Source organism: Semicossyphus pulcher, unplaced genomic scaffold, assembly GCF_022749685.1.
Source record: "Semicossyphus pulcher isolate SPU_LCO1_2020_fin unplaced genomic scaffold, fSemPul1.0.p SCAF_13, whole genome shotgun sequence".
Classification (NCBI taxonomy): Eukaryota; Metazoa; Chordata; class Actinopteri; order Labriformes; family Labridae; genus Semicossyphus; species Semicossyphus pulcher.
Genome location: NW_027211637.1, coordinates 5,703,033 through 5,723,035, shown reverse-complemented (window position 1 = coordinate 5,723,035; position 20,003 = coordinate 5,703,033). Strand labels below are relative to the sequence as shown.

Below are 20,003 nucleotides of genomic sequence, written 5' to 3'. Positions count from 1 at the left end.
GATTAGCTGAGAAACCAATGAGTTGGCTTTGTCGACCTCTTATACAGATATTATGGCTCTAACTTGGAAATAAACGTCATATCTTTCGCCTGCAGTGTCAGCAGTGTCACCTGCTGCATGCACATTTATAAGTCAGCCTCTTATAACATTTCAAACCGTCCTTTGCAGCTGCCTGTGAACTCATACCTGGGTCAGGGATTTCAGTCAAGTCCAAAGAAATACTGTTTAGGAGACAAGCAAACACGTGCACGTGCCCTTGCAGGAACATAAAAGTCTCGTTACAATCACCGCTGTGGAGAGAGCACAGCAGCGGACCTTGAGGGTAATATTGCACGTCACAGCTGAACTGCATTGTGCCGGACAATACCCAGTGAAGAGGAAAAACCCTTGAAGGGTGGAAGAACATATGAAATTAAAAGTTCTCCTTGTCCTAATAGGCTCAGTACAGATAGCCGTATGGAGCGCTGGAAAGTGGCAAGTTAAATGAACTGTGTCCAAAGCCCATCTCTGGAGTGGGAAAGCACTGGAAAAAGAGCGAGCCGAGTCATCACCATTAGGCGGAGGCTCATATCCACACCAGTAACAGTGTGATTTATGGCCCCGGTATCTCCAGCCTCCAAACTCCAAATGAGCAACACAAGAGAAAGCGATCGGGAGGGGAATAGAGAGAGACAGAGAGAAATAAAAGGGGAGGGGGAGAATTCTGCTTTCTATCTCTACAACTTTACTTTTCACTCCGGAGCCTGGAGAGAATTTAAACAATCATATTTCTGCCTCAGCCATTAAAAAAAAAACCTCTTCCCTCCCTCCCGCTGTATGTTTTGTTGTTTTCTTCCACTTTCTGGAGAAGCGCCAACTTTGCGGGGCATATTTTGTTGAATGTTGTTCTGTATTCAGAGCTGTCACACTAGTTTGAAGGCTGCTGCATCCTTAGACAAAGGAGCTCTCCAACAGGCAGAAAAACTGCTTGGCACATTCCTTCACATTATGCAGCCGGCTTTCTTTCTCCTTTTTTTGGGGAGGGGGAGGTTGTAGGGCAGCAGCGCAATTCGGTAATATTAGACAAGAACAAATGAAGAGAACATGCCTCCTAGTAGGTGGTAAATGTCAGCTGCTGCACATTCACCAGAGACGCCATTGTTTGTTTTCTCTGGAGGTAATAGCATCATTTTCCCCCTGATTCTGAGCCATTGTGCAGGAAGTAGCAAATAGAATTGTTATCTTGAAGCCGGTTGCCAGCCTCTCCACCTCTGCCCCTCAAGCCAATCTCATTGTCTGCAAAAAGTGACATGTTGCTCAGAGATTGTATTGTCTAATTCTAAACCCCCCCTCCGCTAACTTAATCACTCAAATGTTCTCCTTTCTCTCCTTGTGCCATCTCCCATCTCCCCTCCTTGTTTGTTTCCTCCTCATCAGCGGTTTCAGCCACCGCTCTTCCAGAGCCGACAGCACCTCAGCACTGCAGTCTGTCTGTGTATGGCTGCTGCCCCGACAACGTGACGACTGCCTTGGGAGTCGGGATGGGTGGATGTCCCAGTAAGACCCCCTCTTAGTCCCGCTTTGACCCCTGATAACCTTCCATGTGTCTATAGTTTGTTTTGTGCACACAAAGAGTAGTTTTAGATACTATCAGGCTATTTCAGCAGATGGTATATAGGGCTTATTGTCCTTGACTGCAATTACATTGCAAAGTTGCAGAGTGGAAAACGTTTCATCTTAATCCAAGGAATAATTATGATAATGTTGCCCCATATCAACAGAAAAATCTCTCCATCTGATGATCTTGACGCACAGAGATGGGGGAGAAAATGCTGCATCAAGCTGTTAGCGAGGGGATACAGTATAGAAGGAGAAAATGCAGAGTAAGAAATAAGGATATACAGAGATTTAGTAAAAGGAGATTCACCTAAGCGCACTTTATCCACCTTTTTAGTCATGGAAAAGGGCTTACCGGACATTTGAGCCGCGCAGAAATCTTTTACACGGATAGTAAGCAGTATTCAGCTGTTGTAAGTTACGTTACAGGAGGATTTTTTGAAGTTACAAAGCATAAACCAGTGATCTATGACGTTAGGAGTGACATCCATGCTGCTCTCTCCTCCTCAGGTACCTGTCAGTGTAACGTCTACGGCTCCTACAAAGGGACATGCGATCCAGCCACCGGCCAGTGCTCCTGTAAGCCCGGTGTCGGCGGGCAGAAGTGCGACCGCTGCGAGCCGGGCTTCTGGAACTTCCGCGGCATCGTGACCGAGAACATGAGCGGCTGCACACGTAAGGAGTCACTTCTTTGTGTTTGTGCTGCAGGAGAAAATGTACTTACAAGTTACACATAACTTCAGCAGTAGGAGCAGCAATTTGATGAAATCCTGGTCATTGTACGCATACTGCTCTTTGATTACTTGTAGCCCTCTTATGTCTTCTTTCCAGAGAAGGTCAGTTCACCCAAAGTTACACCTTAAGGGGTTTCTGTCCATGCAGTGAGTTTTGTTTTTATTAGGTTTTCAGATATCCGTCTTGGGATTTCTGCTGCGACCTCAATAATTTGTATTAATTCATTCATACAGCTCTATATAGACAAAAACCACAAATCCCACGTTTGCTTTTTAAGCCAGACAAAAAAAAGGATGGAAAAAAGGAAAAAACCTCAGGAAGGATCAAGAAGACAGCTCTCTTTCTGGACACACATGCAGTAGATGTGTCCCAGTCCAGGGGCCGCAGCCTTGCAAGGAGGCGATCTACAGATGATGCTCCATTCATAGCCTGTGCAGACGCTAAAGCCGAACTGAAATGAGACGGTCTAGTCTACGGAGGATTTTCTGTTTGCGTCACCAGCTGTTCCTGCCCTTACCCTCGCATCACCAAACGCCGCTCCTGTCGCCTAGCAACAGGTAGCTAGCGGGCGAACTAGCTAGCATAACTAACGTCATGTACGTATTGTTTCAAGGCCCCTTTTGTTTTTTTAAACATTTCAACACTTTTGCGTTTAAAGTTTATTCCTCGGCCGTTTAAGAGCCCCAACATCTCGTTTGAATTGGCGCGCAATGAATCTCAGGATATGGTGGGCAGCGAAAGATGCACCAGATGGATCCTTCGTGGCCTGGGTAAAGGAGGACACATTTGTCGGCAGCATCTGAAGAAGCCTTCGACGCGCCGCTGTGATGCAATTGGCCTTCAAATACGGCCTTCGAAGGCTGCAGCCCCTGGATTGGGACACAACTAGTGTATGCAATAGATGTACATATTCTACGTAGTAAGCAGAAGTAGCAGAAGTAGATTTTCAATATGAAGCAGAATGACAATGTTAAAAATCATTGAAGATCAACATAGATCTAAACCATGTTATATATTTCATTATTTCATATATTGTATACATAGTGTTCTAAATCTGTGGTCATCAAAGCTGGAAGAATTCAGCAGCGTGCTGTGTGTCCTGAAACAATGGCCTGGATTTTCTTGAAAATCCACAGACTCTCTGTGTAGACATTTTTATTGGAACCACTTTATATCAAAGAAACAAGTAGTGACTTCTCAGACTAGTGACAATGTGTATCCAGAGTAACAGGAAAACTGCTGCTGGAAAAAAACAGCTACAGCTGTATTTATTTTTTGCCAAAAAAGCAAATAACTTGCAAGATTAATGACCTGGAAGCCATTGAGTGAAAGTAAGTATTTGCTACTAGCCAAACTACGTTTGTTTGATATACAGCTTTCATCTATTTGATGTCAGCTTTTGGAGACACTAATCCTACCACGTCTTTTAAACCTGTCAGAACTGTATTGAATGAGCTGTTTTCATTTGTATTCAAGTGAACAACAGGGTCAGGACACCTTGTTTGTCTTGGTGTAATGCAATATGGTGACCAGCTCGTTTCCTGCCGCGGAGGTATCATAGGACATAAGCTCCCAAAGCCACAGAGCATTTTCAGTCAACAGCAGGAAGCCTGCAGGTGCCTCACCCGTGGCCTGACCTTAACAAGGTTTACCCTCAGCAAGCAGACAGCGCACTGCACAACATTACCAGGTTCAGCAGGAGAGGAGGAAAAACACACTCAAATCATCGATTCCAGGAACATGATGGGGTTGATGTCCTTCCCTTGGGTTGTTTTTGAGAGTTTCTGTGACATCCTCCTCCTCCTACTCCTCCTCCTCCCTCTGTTACCCTGAAGACTGTATGAATGATTCCCAAGCCTCGAGTCTTAGACAAACAGACTTTGTAAACTATAAAAACCAAATGTTTGTTATCCCTCATCCTGTTATTTTTTATAATTAATACTTTTTTCTAATCAATTTTTTATTTCCCTCTTCCTCTGCGCTGCAGCTTGTAACTGCGACGCCACAGGCTCGGTCCGCGACGACTGCGAGCAGATGTCAGGTCTGTGTTCCTGCAAGACGGGGGTGAAGGGCATGAAGTGCAACGTGTGTCCAGATGGAAGCAAGATGGGCATGAATGGCTGCGACAAAGGTAATAAGAGAGAGCACCAAGGCAACTGGTGGAGTGTTAATTTACCACACAAACACACATACACACACTACACACATTTTTTCTTCCATCTCAGCGTCTCTCTATCACTCTAAAGTGTTTTGCTGTCACTCGTCTGATCCGTGGATCAGCCTCTTAGCAGCCACTTCTTTCTCTGTCTGCTTCTCACATCCATCTGCTTTATTGGCACAGGAAGGAAGTGGCTGCAAGGCAGTTAATCGATAGCGATTAGGAAAATACTGGAGTGTACAAATGACATCTGCATGAAGCATCGCTCATTGATATTTAATTATCTTTAGATAATATGCCACAGTACTTGTTTATACGTATGCATAAGGATTATTGATTACATTGACTAATAACAAAACAGCCCCAGTGATAGCACAAGATAAAGCGAGTTGAAGGAAAGGTTAGTTCCTGCTGTGGAGGCCTGCAGCTCCTTGATTAAGATGCACCATCAGATATCGACTGGAAGTCAAACACTTAATGAAGCCAGCAGTCCCGGCACAGGAGTGGGGGCGCTCCGCCACACACCCTGCTGAATGAAAAGACAAGGTACTGAGAGGTGGTAGCACATGAAAGCACGAGCCAAGGGGTGGGGGGTACTCTAAGCCTCTGTGATGTAGCGACAATGCAAAGACCCCCACATTCGCAGCCTGGCAGGTGCATGGTGCGCTCCCCAGCAGCAGCTCCTGCTGCGGAAACTTCAAGGCTTCAAACACTCCTTTGGAGAGCTTCGGGGGAAAGTGCTGTGGTCTATAAAACTATGAATAATTCACACTGTGTGACGTACAGGTAACTAGACTATTTTATGATATTGCCATTGAGGTGCTGTGGTTGTAAAGGCTAAAAACAGGTCACTCACTATTTGGAGAAAAACTGAGTGAGGAATGAAGGATCGTTTAGCATCCTGTCCCCAACTCCTTCACACGTGTTAAAATCAGGTGGGTTTAGAGGTGTCAGGGTTGTTACTCTATGCCAGGCTAGCTCAGAAGAACCCAGCTTTTAACACTAATGCTAACCCCAAGAGACAGCCAACACATATTGTTCCCAATATAGATAAATCAGAATCAGAAATACTTATTAATCCCCGGGGGGAACAGTAGGAAGCCTGCAGGTGCAAAGACATAAAGGATATATCTTAAACCTTTTTTCCTTCCTTATACCGATTCTGTTCCCCAGAGAGTATCTGCCATTACGAGTACACCCTTACAACACCAATGTGATAAAAGACATAAAGACACACAGACACAGATTTTTATCATGAATCTGTTTTTGTCTTTAGTTTAAAAAACAGCCTTAAGGCAGTGATGGAAAGACACTCTGTTTGTCTCTGCTGTCTTTGTTAAACTAGCTTTAGAGTTCGGGTATAGCTAGCTAGCTTTAGCTTGTGAGAGACTTTGCTCGTTCAGTCCAAATAAAATGATTGGATGGGTTTATAACTCTTTTCACTCACAGCATTTAACTTATTGATTGTTGTTGTGATGAAAAGGCTAAAATAAATTGCCTACCTTAGCTTGCAAGCAAAAGTTCTGTAATGTTGAAAGTTTAACAAACATATGCACACATATCAGAATAATACATGTCTTTACTCCATTGCTGTAGCCTGTATGATTATGGAACTGCAGAGAAAGTGTAATAACATGAAACCCATTGCTTCCACAGGTCCTGAGGCCCCGACTTCATGTGAAGAGTTAGTGTGCAGTTATGGAGCTTCTTGCATTATGGTGAGCGGACAAGCGCACTGCGAGTGCCCGTCACCTGACTGCGATGAGAAAAACAAAACAAAGGTGGGTTTTTAAAAAAAAGAAATAAGTAGTTTGATCTACAAGTTTGCAACATGATATAAACAGAAAGACAATATTTCAGTGGCCCGCAGGGAGTTAACATGTGTTCCCATCTCCCCTCGCTCCATCTCTGTCACTGTGGAGCAGGTGTGCGGCTCAGATGGGGTGACCTATGCCGACCAGTGCCAGCTGAGGACTATCGCCTGTAGGCAGGACGAGGACATCACGGTGCAACACTTTGGACAGTGCACAGGTGAGCGCTGTCGGAGCCTCCATGCATCACACATCGCACTGCCCCCTAACAAAAGATAATGAGCGCTGCCACAGGCCTCAAATTATCCCCCTCCTGCTGTTACTCCTATCCATCTCTCTGTCTCTGTCTGGGTAAAAGTGAAGTCCCAGCAGCAAGTGTGCAAAGTTAGCTCGCACTTTGTGTCAACAAGAAAGTGTCTGCACATGATGAATTAAATCCAATATATGTCCACTTTCACAAGCTCCATGATTATGATTGTTTGATAGCTAATATTCAGTTTGTATTATTGTGTACAGTAAAGTAAGGCCTGCCCTCACCCTGCTTGTGAACTGCCAGGTGAGGGTAAAATCATGTGGGGGACTAGGAGCAGATTATATGAGAAAGAGAGAGATACTGTAGCATTTTAACACCAGGGGTTCTGTAGTCTGAATGGAGTCTGAGCTGTTCTATACCACAAGATAGCAATGACACTTTCTTTCAGCTTTTTCGCTCCTCTGTTGGGATTTGGCTTCATCTTCAAACCCTCCTGTTGGGAAATGCGTCAATCCTTTTGCAGCTTTGCGCTGCCAGGAACACATCGCTGCTTCGGTATGATGGCGTATGTAGAGTACATGTGTACTGAGTAAAAAGGTACAGCCCCCGGCCATTGGTCCAGATGCTGATGTACGTAGTTTGGATGTGTGTAATAGGTGCAGGGACACAGGCCAAGACCACGGCTTTCATGTACAGTGAAGTTTACGCGCCGACTGCCAGCTTGCGTCACAACAGGGTTCTAGAGACGCCGTCAGCAAGCACAGTAGGGAGGGAGTCGCCAGCTGTGTGGGTCTGGCTATGAGCCACTGCCAGGTGTCGAGAAATTTAAGGTGGAAAAATGTTCATGCACCTCCTTGCTCAGTGGGCACAGCTTGGTGACCTAATAATGTGCCACCAAAAATGCAGAGTCCTCTTCATACATCTCTCTGGAGCACTCTTTGTCAGGCCTAAACTAGGTCATATCCATAGGAGGCCAGGTTGTTGACATGGTCTTTGCTGAATTGTAATTGCAGGTACACACATAAAGAATCCAAATATGCTCAGCGAGAGATCGACAAGGCTTTGATAAGTCCCTGAACATCTGGTGATTACAAATTCAGTGCCGTGGGTTACCAGCAAAAGCAGCCAAAATCTACTCTGGTTTCACATTCCTCTGTTGCCTGGCAATAGAGATGTGGGTTGTGTGTAATCCCTCACCTAGCATTGCTGCACACAGAAGGCAAGAACACGTCTCACAGCGGCCTCCTTCTTTCTCTGTGGAGCCCTCAGGGGAGAAAGAGACAGGCGAGCGCTCGGGCCCACCGACAGCCACAGAGGATCTTTTAATTTCTTCTCCCGGATGCGGTCGCACCGCGGGTAGCTGCTCCGCCACTGCTGTCGGCTCGGGGGTTAGATCTCGAGCTCATTTCACGTGTGGCTGGGTGCGAATTAGCATTTGCTCTGCCTCCGCCCCTCACCACGCCGCAGTCCTGCCTGCCCTCCCTCTCGCTGTTTACATGCAGCGCTTCCAGACGCCAGGCCTCAGCGCTGTGGCATGCTAATGCTCACCAAGCTGCTCTGTGGTTTGACAGGAGAGCAATGCCAAGGGCTAATATAAATGAATGAATATTGATCTTTTTTATCATCATTGATCTGTTGCAACTTTTTATTACACCACAGAGTGCGACTGCGGCTGCTGCTGCAGTGTGCTGCTAATGGGGAGGCTCAGAAAAAATCCTGCAGAAGAAGCTTCTTAGCATCTTTCTGCTTGCGACAGAGAACTTGCAGCTGACTGTGATGTTACCCAGCTCTCTCTGAAGTCCGCGAGCTGAAAGACGGCGCGGCCACACAGCATAGGGAGGAGTTTCTCTCACTTCTTTGCTGCTTCTCAGCAAAAGATGAAGCGAGATACGAGAAACCCGAGTCGAAAAAAATGTAAGAGCTGCTCATCTAGGCAGCAGAGGGAGGGCATTTGGACCGATGAGCAAATTCTGACGCCAGGGGAAAATGGCCACCATGTTGGCAATGACCTGCCTCCCCCATATGGTGTTATCACCTGTAGGTTCGCAGCAAATTGGCAACGAATGCCAGCATATGGCATCCTCAGCCCTCCGCCTGGGTGTTAGGGTTCTGTTCCCTTCACTGTCTCTCCTCCCTGCCCTGCGATTTCTCTCATTATTCACTCCCTGATTCTGTTCCCACTGTTTTCTCCCACTGCTAGCTTTGTTAACCCGTTTTTTTTTTCTCTCTGACTTAAACCCTTTTCTTTATGCTTTTGTCCCATATAATTTATTTTGTGCTTGGCTCTGTGGTTCCCTTGTTTTTCCCCTCCGGTTTGTCCTCCTCCTCACCGAGCGCGGCTGACACCACAAACAATCTTAATAACCACCTTTCAACAATAACTACACAGCTGAGACAAGTGGAGATGACAATGATTTTTTTTTCCTTCTCCATCCTGTGACATAACCGTCCATTGCTCCACTGAGAGGGGAAAAAAGCAAAAAACAGGGAAATGGACTGTTAAACCTGATTAAGAGAAGCATCGGCTGAACAGAATGTGCTGCCAGTCTCTCTTGCCTCTACAGACGTGTGTTCTTTCCTGTCTTTATCCCATGTCAGGGAGCTCACTGCTGGCGCCTCCTACACACACCCAAACACACATTAGGCACTTTCCAGGGAGCAAGCCGCCTGGCACTAAGCTTGGCACCTGACTGACAGGTGTAGCCATGAGGAAAGTCAACGCAGGCAGCCATTCTTGGCGATAGGATCGTTGCTCTATGCACTCCAAATCTCTCTCTATACAAATATCTGTCGAGCTTTAAGCTGACACCGTGTGTCTCTCAGGGTTTCTGCCGTCTCAGTAGGTATCACATTTCACACCTCGGTGAATAATTGCCAATCAAATAGGCGATGATAGCGGTGTTATTAAGTCCTACACATAATGTTAGGCAAATCCTAATGAGGCGCAAATCTACGGTATAGCTCCTGTTCATTTCACCCTCACTCTTAACACACATCTGTCCTCGTGGGACGTAAAGAAAGTAAAGGAAGAACGACAGTATTGTCACGCCTGCTTGCCTCGGCTTAATCTGAAGTGCTCACTTACGTCGGATCTCCCTGCCAACTCGCTGCTCCCCCTCAGGAGTTTTTGTCCTATTTATCGCTCTTTTTATCGCAGACAGTTTGTCCTTTTGCACCAGAGCTTCTTCGCATTGGTAATGATGGTCTCTTTTCTGAGAGCCTCTTCTCTCTCTTCCTCATTTGGAGTGTGTGTGCGTGTGTTTGTGTGTTGAAAGCAGTGTGTTTGTGGTGGCGTTGACGGATGCTCACGCTCTCTGCAAGCAGCAGCTTGCCGTCTTTGAAGCCAGAGTTAAAGCCGGCTTTTTTTGCCCCATTTCTATCAATCATTCATCACCGGAGGCACTGGCTGTTGGTGATTAAAGCTTTGCTACTGGAGGGCAGCATTTGAATATGGATATATAATTCATAAGCATTGGCACAACACGCACGCAACACACGAACATGCGTATTGTGCATGCCATATGTGTACACACACACAAGCAGTTACACACTTTGGACTACAGAGCGGCACCAGGCGTCGTACTTTAACCCTGTCTGGGCTACATAAGTCATCTGCAGGCGAAACACACTGCAGTGCATATATCTCAGAGTGCACTGTGTCATCTTTTGGCGTCTTCCATATTCACTCTGCATAAAGATGCACTTCCATTACTTAGGGTTATTTGAATAAATATTCCTGACATCTCATCCATTGCAGGGTTTTTAATGAGAGGTTGCTTTTTCAAATGGGAGACTCATTTTGTGTGTGTTCTTTTTTAATGTAATTTCATAATGACATTGTTGAGCATCGGGGAGACGTTGTAGGAGATTAAAAAGGACATAATCATTCAGTAAATGCAGAGGTACAAAGTTATTGTCAACAGTAAGCTGTAATCATCATTAAGTGGCTTTCTTTAGCTTTGATGGATAATGTTTTCTTTCCTTTTGTGAGATTTCTGAGATAATAACGGAGTTAAGTGAAGCAAAATCAAACATTTCCATCTTTGCTCAGTCATTCATCCATTCCTTGCTTCCTCCCCTTCCCTCCACCAGAAACCATCTCTGAGCCAGCCGACCGACCCACCCCAAACCCCCCTGCCACCACCGCTGCCGCCACCATCACCACCCCTGCCCCCTTTCAACGTAACATGGTGTGGGCCTTCCCGCCTCCAAGGACGGTTGATGCAGAGACAACAGTGCCGCCCCCAGCCACCACCACCCTTTCCGCCATCACCCACAACCGTGCACAAGCAAACCCCCACCCCCCCATCCACATCCAGCCGCTGCAGCCCACCGCTGCCGCCACCACCTCCTCCCATCGCAGCAGCCCTGCCCCCTCCGCCGCCTCAATCTCCTTTGAAGGCTCGGGAAGCGGGGAGCCGAGCGGGGATGACCAGGCGGAGGAAGAGGAGGAGCCGGAAGAGGAAGCAGGTAGCGGTGTCCCAACGGAGGCCAGTGGGGCAGAGGAGCCTGTCGGTAAATCCCTGCTCTTTCACTTCATTACCCATAATGCATTGAGGGGTTTGTTGGAAGGTATGATATTTTAAAGAAGGGGCACAATAGACTGGATAAGAGAAGTGGATATAGCCTCCTTGTTTCAGAAGTGAAGCTTCTTCACCATATTCACACAGCAGCCATGTTCCTCTGACATAAAGCTCACAGTGGGAAGCTCAAATGCTGTTACCATCACACTGCTGTATTACAGGTCATTGCAAGTCATATACAAATAGGGAATCTAACAAATCGCGATCATTTAATCGCTTCCACATTTATCAGCAAATGAAAAGACAACAAAAAATGAAAATTTGCCCTTTAACCTTTTATGGTTAAAACAACATATTTAATAAAAAAGTTTAATAAAGTTTGCCATAAAATACGGAATATAAGTTGCACCGGAATAAGACAGGTTAGGGGGGTATCCCAGAGAGAAAAAGGTTTTCTATAGCTATGTATTAGTTACTACGGTAACTTTGATTGTTGTGAGGGTGATGGCTGTAATGACGATCATGACGGTTCGTGTTTGTGACGAAGCGTTAGCAACAATCATACTGTAAATATGAGACGTTGTAGCGGCTTGGACCCGGAACCAACACTTAACCACCGGATAGCGCCATCGTCTGGGTCAAATACTGTCACACAATAAAATACCTCTCTCTGCATTTTATACTGGTAAATTGGTCGCACGTGTATAGGACGCACCCCACTATTTATGTGAAAAAAGAATTTATTAAACACAGATTTTTACGGTAATTCATATCTCACGGTAATGTGAGCTAACTTTGATATTAGCTTCTTGTCTTTTTAGTTCCTGATAAATCGGTTGACATGATAAGGATTGCGAGACTCCCTACCTTTACTCAGTTTGCATCCTGGAGCAGCAGTACGACATTTCAACAGCATTTCAGCTTCTCCGCCCTGAGCCTGACATCAGAGGAGTGGCCACCGTGTGAATATGGTGAACACCAAAGTGCCTTATACGTGCATTCTTTCTCATCGCCTGCAGCAGGCGACTCCAATGGCTGCAATTAGAAGTCTAACAGAAGATGATATTCTTAGTTGATGTATTTCAAACGCTAGTTTCAAGTCTTCTCCAATACATACTAAAGAGACAATAAAGCAGAGTATGCTTTTATGCCTTTACCTGTGATTAACATGTTGCTACCAAGGCAACCTGCGTACTCCCCCTCTCATCCAAATGTGGTCACTTCAGGCTCCAAAGAACAAATATGGGCACAGCCAGAATGCTTCAAAACCGTAGTCCACCAGCCAACGATACAGGCCACATTGGCTACGTCCACTTCTTATACACAGTCTATGTGTTTGCCTCTTCTTAGCTGGCATCATGAAACATTCATGCCATCATCTGTTAATTGAAAGTTACTTCAACATAAGCACAAGTATTTGTATGCAAATCATTTTTTAAAGGAGACAAATGTCAAAGCCAGGCAGGCGGGAACGAGAAATCTCTGTCAACAGATGCTGTTTGTGTCGTTTCCACTTGCATAAGATGTATATCTCAATTTCAGACAGAAAGGAATGTATTTGCACGGTTCACTGTTGCTACATCACCCATTGCTCTTTTCTCCCATTCCACCGGCGCGCTTGCTCTCAACAGCTCGCAAAACAAACCCAGGCTCTGTAAAATACACTCTCACAGGCCGGATGAAACTGCTGGCCCGCATCTGTGGATCTGTGGAGCCTGACTTGACAGGCTGATGTGACTGGGAGGTTTGAGGTGTGAGTGTGTGTGGAGGCTGTTGTGTCACATGACTAGTCTCAAATCTTTCTCGACATGCCCTCCTGACTGGAACAGCCGGCTGCTGTTTCGGGGCCTCTGCTTGGACAACAAGGGATGACTGAGACTTTTCAATCAGACCTTTTTTTTATTATTTTTCTGTTTTTGTTTTTCATCCATCCGTCTACTCGCCTGACAGCTTGCAGTAACAGGATAGGATTGATGGAACATCGGGCCCCAATGTGCTCTTCCTCAGCTCTTCCTCCTCCCCTCTGGCTCCTTCTCCCCGAGTCTCAGATTTATTCTCTTGTCAGAGGCTGACCAGAGTGCTCGGTGACGCGAGGAGCATGTCTGCCAAGGAGAACCATTGTCCTGTGTCTGTGTGTGTTTGTGTGGGTGTATGTGTGTGTGAATTAATGTGTATCCAAGCATGCCTGGATGTTTTTTACATCGTGTGCGCTAGCTGAAGTACCAGCGCCCACATCAATCTGTGAGTGTGAGCAGATTAGAGATTGTACAGTTTGGATTTCAACATGGACGTTAAAATCTGAACTTATCCTTCTCTGTGAGGTGTGATTGTGCGTTTTAAATGTATGTTGAAGTCTTATCTCCTTTGTGTGTGTGTGTGTGTGTGTTATCTCCTTCTCTTCATGTCACTGAGTTTGTCCAATTTAGAGTGTGCATATCACTGTCTGAGTGTATAAATGTGAGCAGGTCAGAGGTGTATGTCTGTACGTGTTTTTGTATTCACACTCTGTTAAAATCTGCTCTTATCTGTGGCTTTATATGTGTGTATGTATGTGTGTGTGTGTGTGTGTGTGTGTGTGTGTGTGTGTATTTATTTGACAGCTCTCATTGCTCCCACTGGAGTCATACATCGTCCCCTTGCTGTTGTGCGCTGCCCTAATTCCCCCACCAGCGCTCCCCTCTTCAGCCCGGCGTCTGTAAATCTGCAGACCACACGCCAACAGATGCCCTATAAACCCCAGCCTCTTTCCCCTTTCTCACCCCCCTCCTCCTTTGACCGTGAGTCCTTGAGCAGGACGTCCCTCGCCTCTGACGTCTTTACGACTTGTTTAGCCGCTAGCTGTTTGCCTCCACGATTATTTCTAATCTCTGTGCGGCCATAAACTGCCCCGCTTCGACCAAGACACCCCCTCCGCCCGCACCATCATTAGAGGGGACGGAGCCTCGCTGCTGTAACACACTCTCATCCTTCAGAGGGAGAAAGCCAGGCCACTTTTATGTCTTTTATGTCCCAAGATAGCCAGATATACAGTGACCGTAATGCACACGCAATTGTATGTTTTTCTTCTCCCCGGGAACTTCAAAGGTTACTGTCAGCCAATCAGCAGTGAGCAGTTATCACATCCCCTCATCACTTAAAGTGCTCTGTGTGTGACATGACTGGTAACAGTGCCCATTATGTGTTCTCTGCAAAAACGACTTCCAGGTGTAAAATCAGTTCCCATGAAAATGCCATATAATCACTCCTGACTGATGCTTCTATCAGAGTCCAATCACAGGTCAGCAGACTGAAAACACACAAGCAGCTGCAGAAGCAAAATGAGAAAAACACAACGTTTTGTGGGTTTGATCTCAGCAACACTTCCCGTCTTCAGAGCCTTTTTGAAAAATAGCAGCTCCACTCTGTGTCTCTGAGATAAGCTGGCCTTAGTTAATGAATTTTCTTAAGCTTTATGAATTATTATAAGCCTGTGTGTTTCCCCCGCAGGTCCCACAGTGGCCAGCACCACTGTATTCCCGGCTGAGGACCGGTCATCCTGTGACAACAGCGAGTACGGCTGCTGCCCCGACGGCAAGACACCATCCAGCACTCCAGAGGGCGCCAACTGCCCCTGTAAGTCAAATACCCCTTCACAGAAACACGTTCTGTGCCTTATAATTATATGACTATCTGTGCTTCCTTCTTTGGTTTTTCATGTGTCAGTTAGTACTATATGATAAGATATGAGAAGAGATTTGAAATAAGCTAGCTAGCTGCTGCCCAATTAGCCTTTGCGACTAAATCTCATGTATTGTAAGACTCAATCTTCGTTTCTGGGGTTTACCATACATACACTAAGGTACCATAAATAAGTATCTAATGCAGCACTTTGCTAGCAGGGCGCTAGCCTGAGCAACAATTTAAACAACAAATACTTTGTTGGCATTCAAAAAAAAAAAATGTATCATAGAAAATATGCTTTTTATTCTGAGAGCTTGATGAAAAGATGAATACTCATCTTTTGCTTGTCCTTGAAGCATGAAGCTGCAAGTGGAGATGATTAGTTTAGCATACATCTAAAGCTCACAAGCGCTTTGTGTCTCTTTGTTTAAAGCCCCCCTCCTGTTAAAATCCAGTGTTTAACCTTGTAAACATCCACGTGGTGTTCTTCATGTGCTACAAGACATATCAGGGACAACATCAGCAGTCATCTCCATGGCTGGGCCTGTCTGCTTTTAAACTGCAGTGTACCAAGGACAGGCTGAACAACACGTTTTCAGATTGGCAGGTTTGAGACGTCACAAACCTAAGGAGCCAATCCCGTTAATGGACGGGGTGACGCTATGCATATCATTATGTGTAACCTATGGCAACCACTTCGGCGATGCGCGAGCCAGCTGTAACCGTCATTGTTATTTTTGCAAACTCATGACTGACTACTAACGTTAACGTTACTACTACTAATTACTACATTTCAAGCTCGCTAAGTTTGAACGAGTTGCCACTAAACGATGGCAGAGACGTGTTTTGTTTTGGCGACGGAGGGGGCGGTTGTAAATTTACACAGTGGGGGGGACTAGGCAGATTGGGGAACTTTTAATGAGGGAGAAGGAGGAGATGCTGAACATATTTTGCTGAAAAAACACAATTTATTATTTCAAGCAGAGCGCTTTTTATGTCTTAAAACCTGACTGGAGCTGGTCTTTAACCCATACACAAACAGAAGTGTAATAAAACAAGTTCGCTTCCACCTTCTTTAGGTCTTTATGCTTAACTAAACTTATCGTCTCGAGGCTCAAGCACTGACAGGAGAGTGGTGTAGTATTTCTTTCTCTGACAGAAAACACATTTTTAGCTGTCTTCTCTTCTGCCCTAAAAAAAGGATCCACACTATCATTAGCTTTGATTCTGACTTCTGTCATCAGTCTGCCGTCCTTGTCTTGTGGAATTGCTTTGTTTCCTAAAAGCTGCTAGAATCACATTTTATTTATCATCTGTGTCAATCTGTCTGTGCTTATTTAACATCCTTATTTATGGTGCAGAATCCCAAAACTCCTTATGTTTCAGTGTGTAGGGTTGAAATCACGCGCTAATAACCATCTATATTTATCAATGCATCACCATATTAGCTGCAGTGGCACTGCACAGAATGCTCGTCTTTTTTTCCTCTAACTTATCTCCCTTCCTCAATTCATTACCATAATTTGTTGATGCAATGAAAATCAACACGCTATTTTTTCTCGTTTAATGTTTACTCCGGGAATAGTGATATTGTGCCATCTGTCTTAAACAACCACATGAACAGGTGGTATTTTTTTTCCACAGCGGTGCGTGCATGAATCACCACCCTCATATGTAAATGATCGTATTGGCAGGTGGCAGGAAATAAAAGAATTCTGAAACAGTGAAACCTAAACTCTGAACTCAGTTATCCATGTCTATGAAAAGCACACATCTGGACATTATGACCCTGATATTAGTCCGACCCTGCCTGATGTCCAGTGAGTTTCATTTCCTCCAGTTTCCCCCAGAATTTTGAAGGAAGTTTGGTTCGATGGAGCAGTGTGTATTAAAGTTAAGGCCCCCTGTGCGTTAGTTTATAAATATCCATCAGAGTCTCCTTTCTTTCTTCTTGTTTTCTTCCTTTGCTTACTTTCTATTTCTTTATTTACATCCCCTCACAAACGCATTCTTCTCTTTATCAGTCACTGCCACTGTTCGGTATCTCCCTCCAGAGCTATATCTCACTCCTTTCTCTCCCTCAACTCAGTCAATCTCAATCCAGTCTTGCATCAGTTCATTTCTCTCCGGAGTTGAACAGGGGAGAGAGTTGAGAGACTACCAGGGGCCGGCGAGCGGCGTTGTACCAATCAGTGCCTTCTGCCAGACTCAGTTCGTAAAGATAAAGGGCTTCTTTCTCCCCTTTGCCTCTCTCTCTCTCTCTCTCTCTTCATCCCTCAGTCGAAATCTGCTCTCTATTTGTCCCGACGGTGTTAGTCTGACTGATTGTGAAAGGGGGGATTCTCTCCGGCTCCTGTGGGAGCTCCAGGTCATGACTTGAAAGAGCTGAGGCCACAAATTAGTGCGCAGAGTTGCATTTCTGCCACGTTGAAGGTCCCAAAGCCTTCTAATAAAACAGCAGAATTCACAGACACACCGTCCGCAACATGATCTGAAGATATGAGGCCACCTTTGACTTCCAACAGTCTTCAGCTATTTATTTCTTTCACAAAATTTAGAGCCAAGCTGAGCAGAAGCAGAGAGCTCCATGTCTGTTGCCGCTGGATTTGATGACCTTTGGCCCCAAAGCCAGACATCAATAAACACACGTGCAGTACAAACACCTGTAACAGGTTTTAGCCCTAAGACAACAGTTGTAAGAAATCCTCTAAAGCCTGTAAATATTTATCTCTGCCCACAATGACAGCAGACAAGCGATCAATACTTCATTCAGCTCAAGTGTTACTAATAAAAGCAGGCAGCGCGATAGCCTGATCGATAGCCCGGATCTTTTTCTCCAGAGGAGGCCTCTGCCGATCCTCCGCTCATTAGAAGTGAAATGACACGTCGCTCATACTACAGCATCAATCCATCTCATTCTACTGTCCCATTTATTGAAGTTGTTCCGGTCGTCTCAAAATGAAAAGGACTAATTGTTAACAGTTCCAATCTTCACAAGTGGTTCAAGGTTGAGTCACGTTTTCACGAACTCCAGGAGATCCATGAAACGGTTTTTGTATGCTGTTGTAAAGCTGCACGGTGGATGTCAGACCTTGGTTATGAATGTATTAAAAGGTCAGCTCTGTCAAATAAAAAATAAATGAATTTCATCACGTACAGCACCTGTAGTAGGTTTCAACCATGGAGACAGTTTGGGCTTTAAGTCCCTAAATCCCGACGGATATTTAGGCCGATATTTGAGCCGATCACATATAGCGCCATATATACCACATATATACCACTCCAAATGTTCCTTAAATCAGCATCTCTCTCCACATGTCATGGCCGGCCCAATCCAGATCTGAACCCCATTGAAAACCTCCTGAATGCGAACAATATTGATTTGTGAACTCGTCCTGAGTTAAAACATTAGTATTCTGTTGACATGAGCATGAACCTGTTTTCTTTGCTTTATTCAACGTCTGAAAAACATCTTTTGTTTATCTTAACCAGTCGTCATTTTCTGCCGATATGAGAATGAATGAGAATATTTTATTTGGAAATAGGGAGACATTTTCTTACACGAACACAATCACAGAGCTGACACAGAGACAGACAACCTTTAACGCTCACACCCACACCTACAGCCAATTTAGAGTCACCAATTAACCTGACGAGCATGTCTCTGGGCTGCGGGAGGAAGCCGGAGTACCAGGAGAGAAGTCTATAAAATGTCTATTTAAGTTTTTGCTTCATTTGAAAAATTACAATAAGAACTAAATCCTTACATTTAAGAAGCTGGAACTAGAAAATGTTTGACATTTTTGCCCATCAAAATATTTGGTATTTCTTTTTCTATTGATCAACTAATTAATAATCATTGCATCTACGTAATGCAGACGGTGGTCCAAATCAGAAACCAGACAGTGCTTTTTTTCAATAAAGTTATTGTCTAAGAAAGAAGCTTTTTGAGTCCCTTTGCAGAGTCCTGTCTGCACAAAAATCAATTCACAATCCACTTACAAAAGGTCTATTTTTATCAGGCCTAAAAATGTGGTATAGTGGCAGTAATATCTTTAATTCGTCCCTCTTAAATCCGTATTGGGATGAGTCTTAAAAATCCCATATTCGTCGGGCTCCTCTGAGAACCGAAAAGGCTTCAGTGCTGGTTCCTTGTCCTAATGTGTTGTTAAAAAGTCACTGCAGGCTCTCCATATGTTACACTTAAACAAGGCGATACCATTCGTATGACATCAAAGATAATGACCAGCGATTCTCATATGAAACTTAATGGCACGCTGAGCTCCAGCTACTGTAAACTCTTCCATATGCCAGTGCAAGTCGGACAAATCCATTACATTTTACAGTTCACTAGAATCTGATAGCCAAATAGCTTTGTCCCTCCTTTTATCACTCCCTTTCTTTCTCTCTCTTTTTACGTCCGTCTCGGCAGTGGGCTGGAAAATCACCCTCTCTGATGTTTGTCTTCTCTGCAGATTAAAAGTCAGATCTCTCTCTCTTTCTTTATTTCCCCCTTTCGTCTTATCACCCAAACCTCCCCCATTTGCCTCTATTTTATGGGCCACCGTCACATGTGAATCGATGTGCGCTTCCCCATGAAAGAACTGTAAAGGCGAAGGGGGGGAGACAGAGGGAACGTGAGCGAGGCGGGGTGCGTGACGGCAGTGGCTGCTGTCCTTTTCATGTGATTTTAACCAGGCTGTGTCAGTCACCGGTCTGGCGGCATTAAAGAGACAATTACGGCTATCTTTCACGATAATCATACAAGTGCTCTTCCCGTTCTCCCTGGCATTGCTCAGGCAGGGGCAGCCATGATTGATTTGGGCAATTTGTTCTGCTGATTACGAGCGGCGCGGAAGTCTGGCATCAGCGCCTCACATGCTCCTCTGTTCTTCACCTCAGACACACAAACACACACTAACACACTCCACTTTCAGCTTTATTTCAAGCCCGGTCCTCTCCTGAAGAACCGTATCAAGAGTTGATAAATGTCGGACAACATAACCCCCAAGGTCGCACAGGGAGGCTTTCTCTTTGCTGAAGGAGGCACTTTTGAGAGTGCCTGTGGGATGTTTCCTCTTTAATGTGTGTGTTGCTTCTCCTTTTTGGTGTGTGTCTGTCTAACTTGTTGTCTTTCTACCCAGCCCTCCATGCCTCGGCCAGCTTTTGGGACGAGTCTGGTAAAATTGGCCCATTATTCCACCTTCCCTTCCCTCCTCCTTTGCTCCTCTCTTTCTTCTCTCATACCTCACAGTCCACCTCTTTCA

At 45.1% G+C, this 20,003-nt stretch overlaps 1 protein-coding gene across 2 annotated transcripts in view; it reads left to right on the top strand.

Moving 5' to 3' along the window:
* The window catches only part of agrn (agrin), a 206,628-nt gene that overhangs the window by 137,810 nt on the left and 48,815 nt on the right, over positions 1-20,003 (top strand). For both annotated transcript variants that reach the window (XM_069659364.1, XM_069659363.1), the window contains exons 12-18: positions 1,417-1,536; positions 2,107-2,271; positions 4,319-4,462; positions 6,146-6,270; positions 6,415-6,520; positions 10,646-11,068; positions 14,563-14,688. In XM_069659364.1, the coding sequence (XP_069515465.1) occupies positions 1,417-1,536; positions 2,107-2,271; positions 4,319-4,462; positions 6,146-6,270; positions 6,415-6,520; positions 10,646-11,068; positions 14,563-14,688 (1,209 nt within the window). The remainder of the gene's footprint in view (positions 1-1,416; positions 1,537-2,106; positions 2,272-4,318; positions 4,463-6,145; positions 6,271-6,414; positions 6,521-10,645; positions 11,069-14,562; positions 14,689-20,003) is intronic.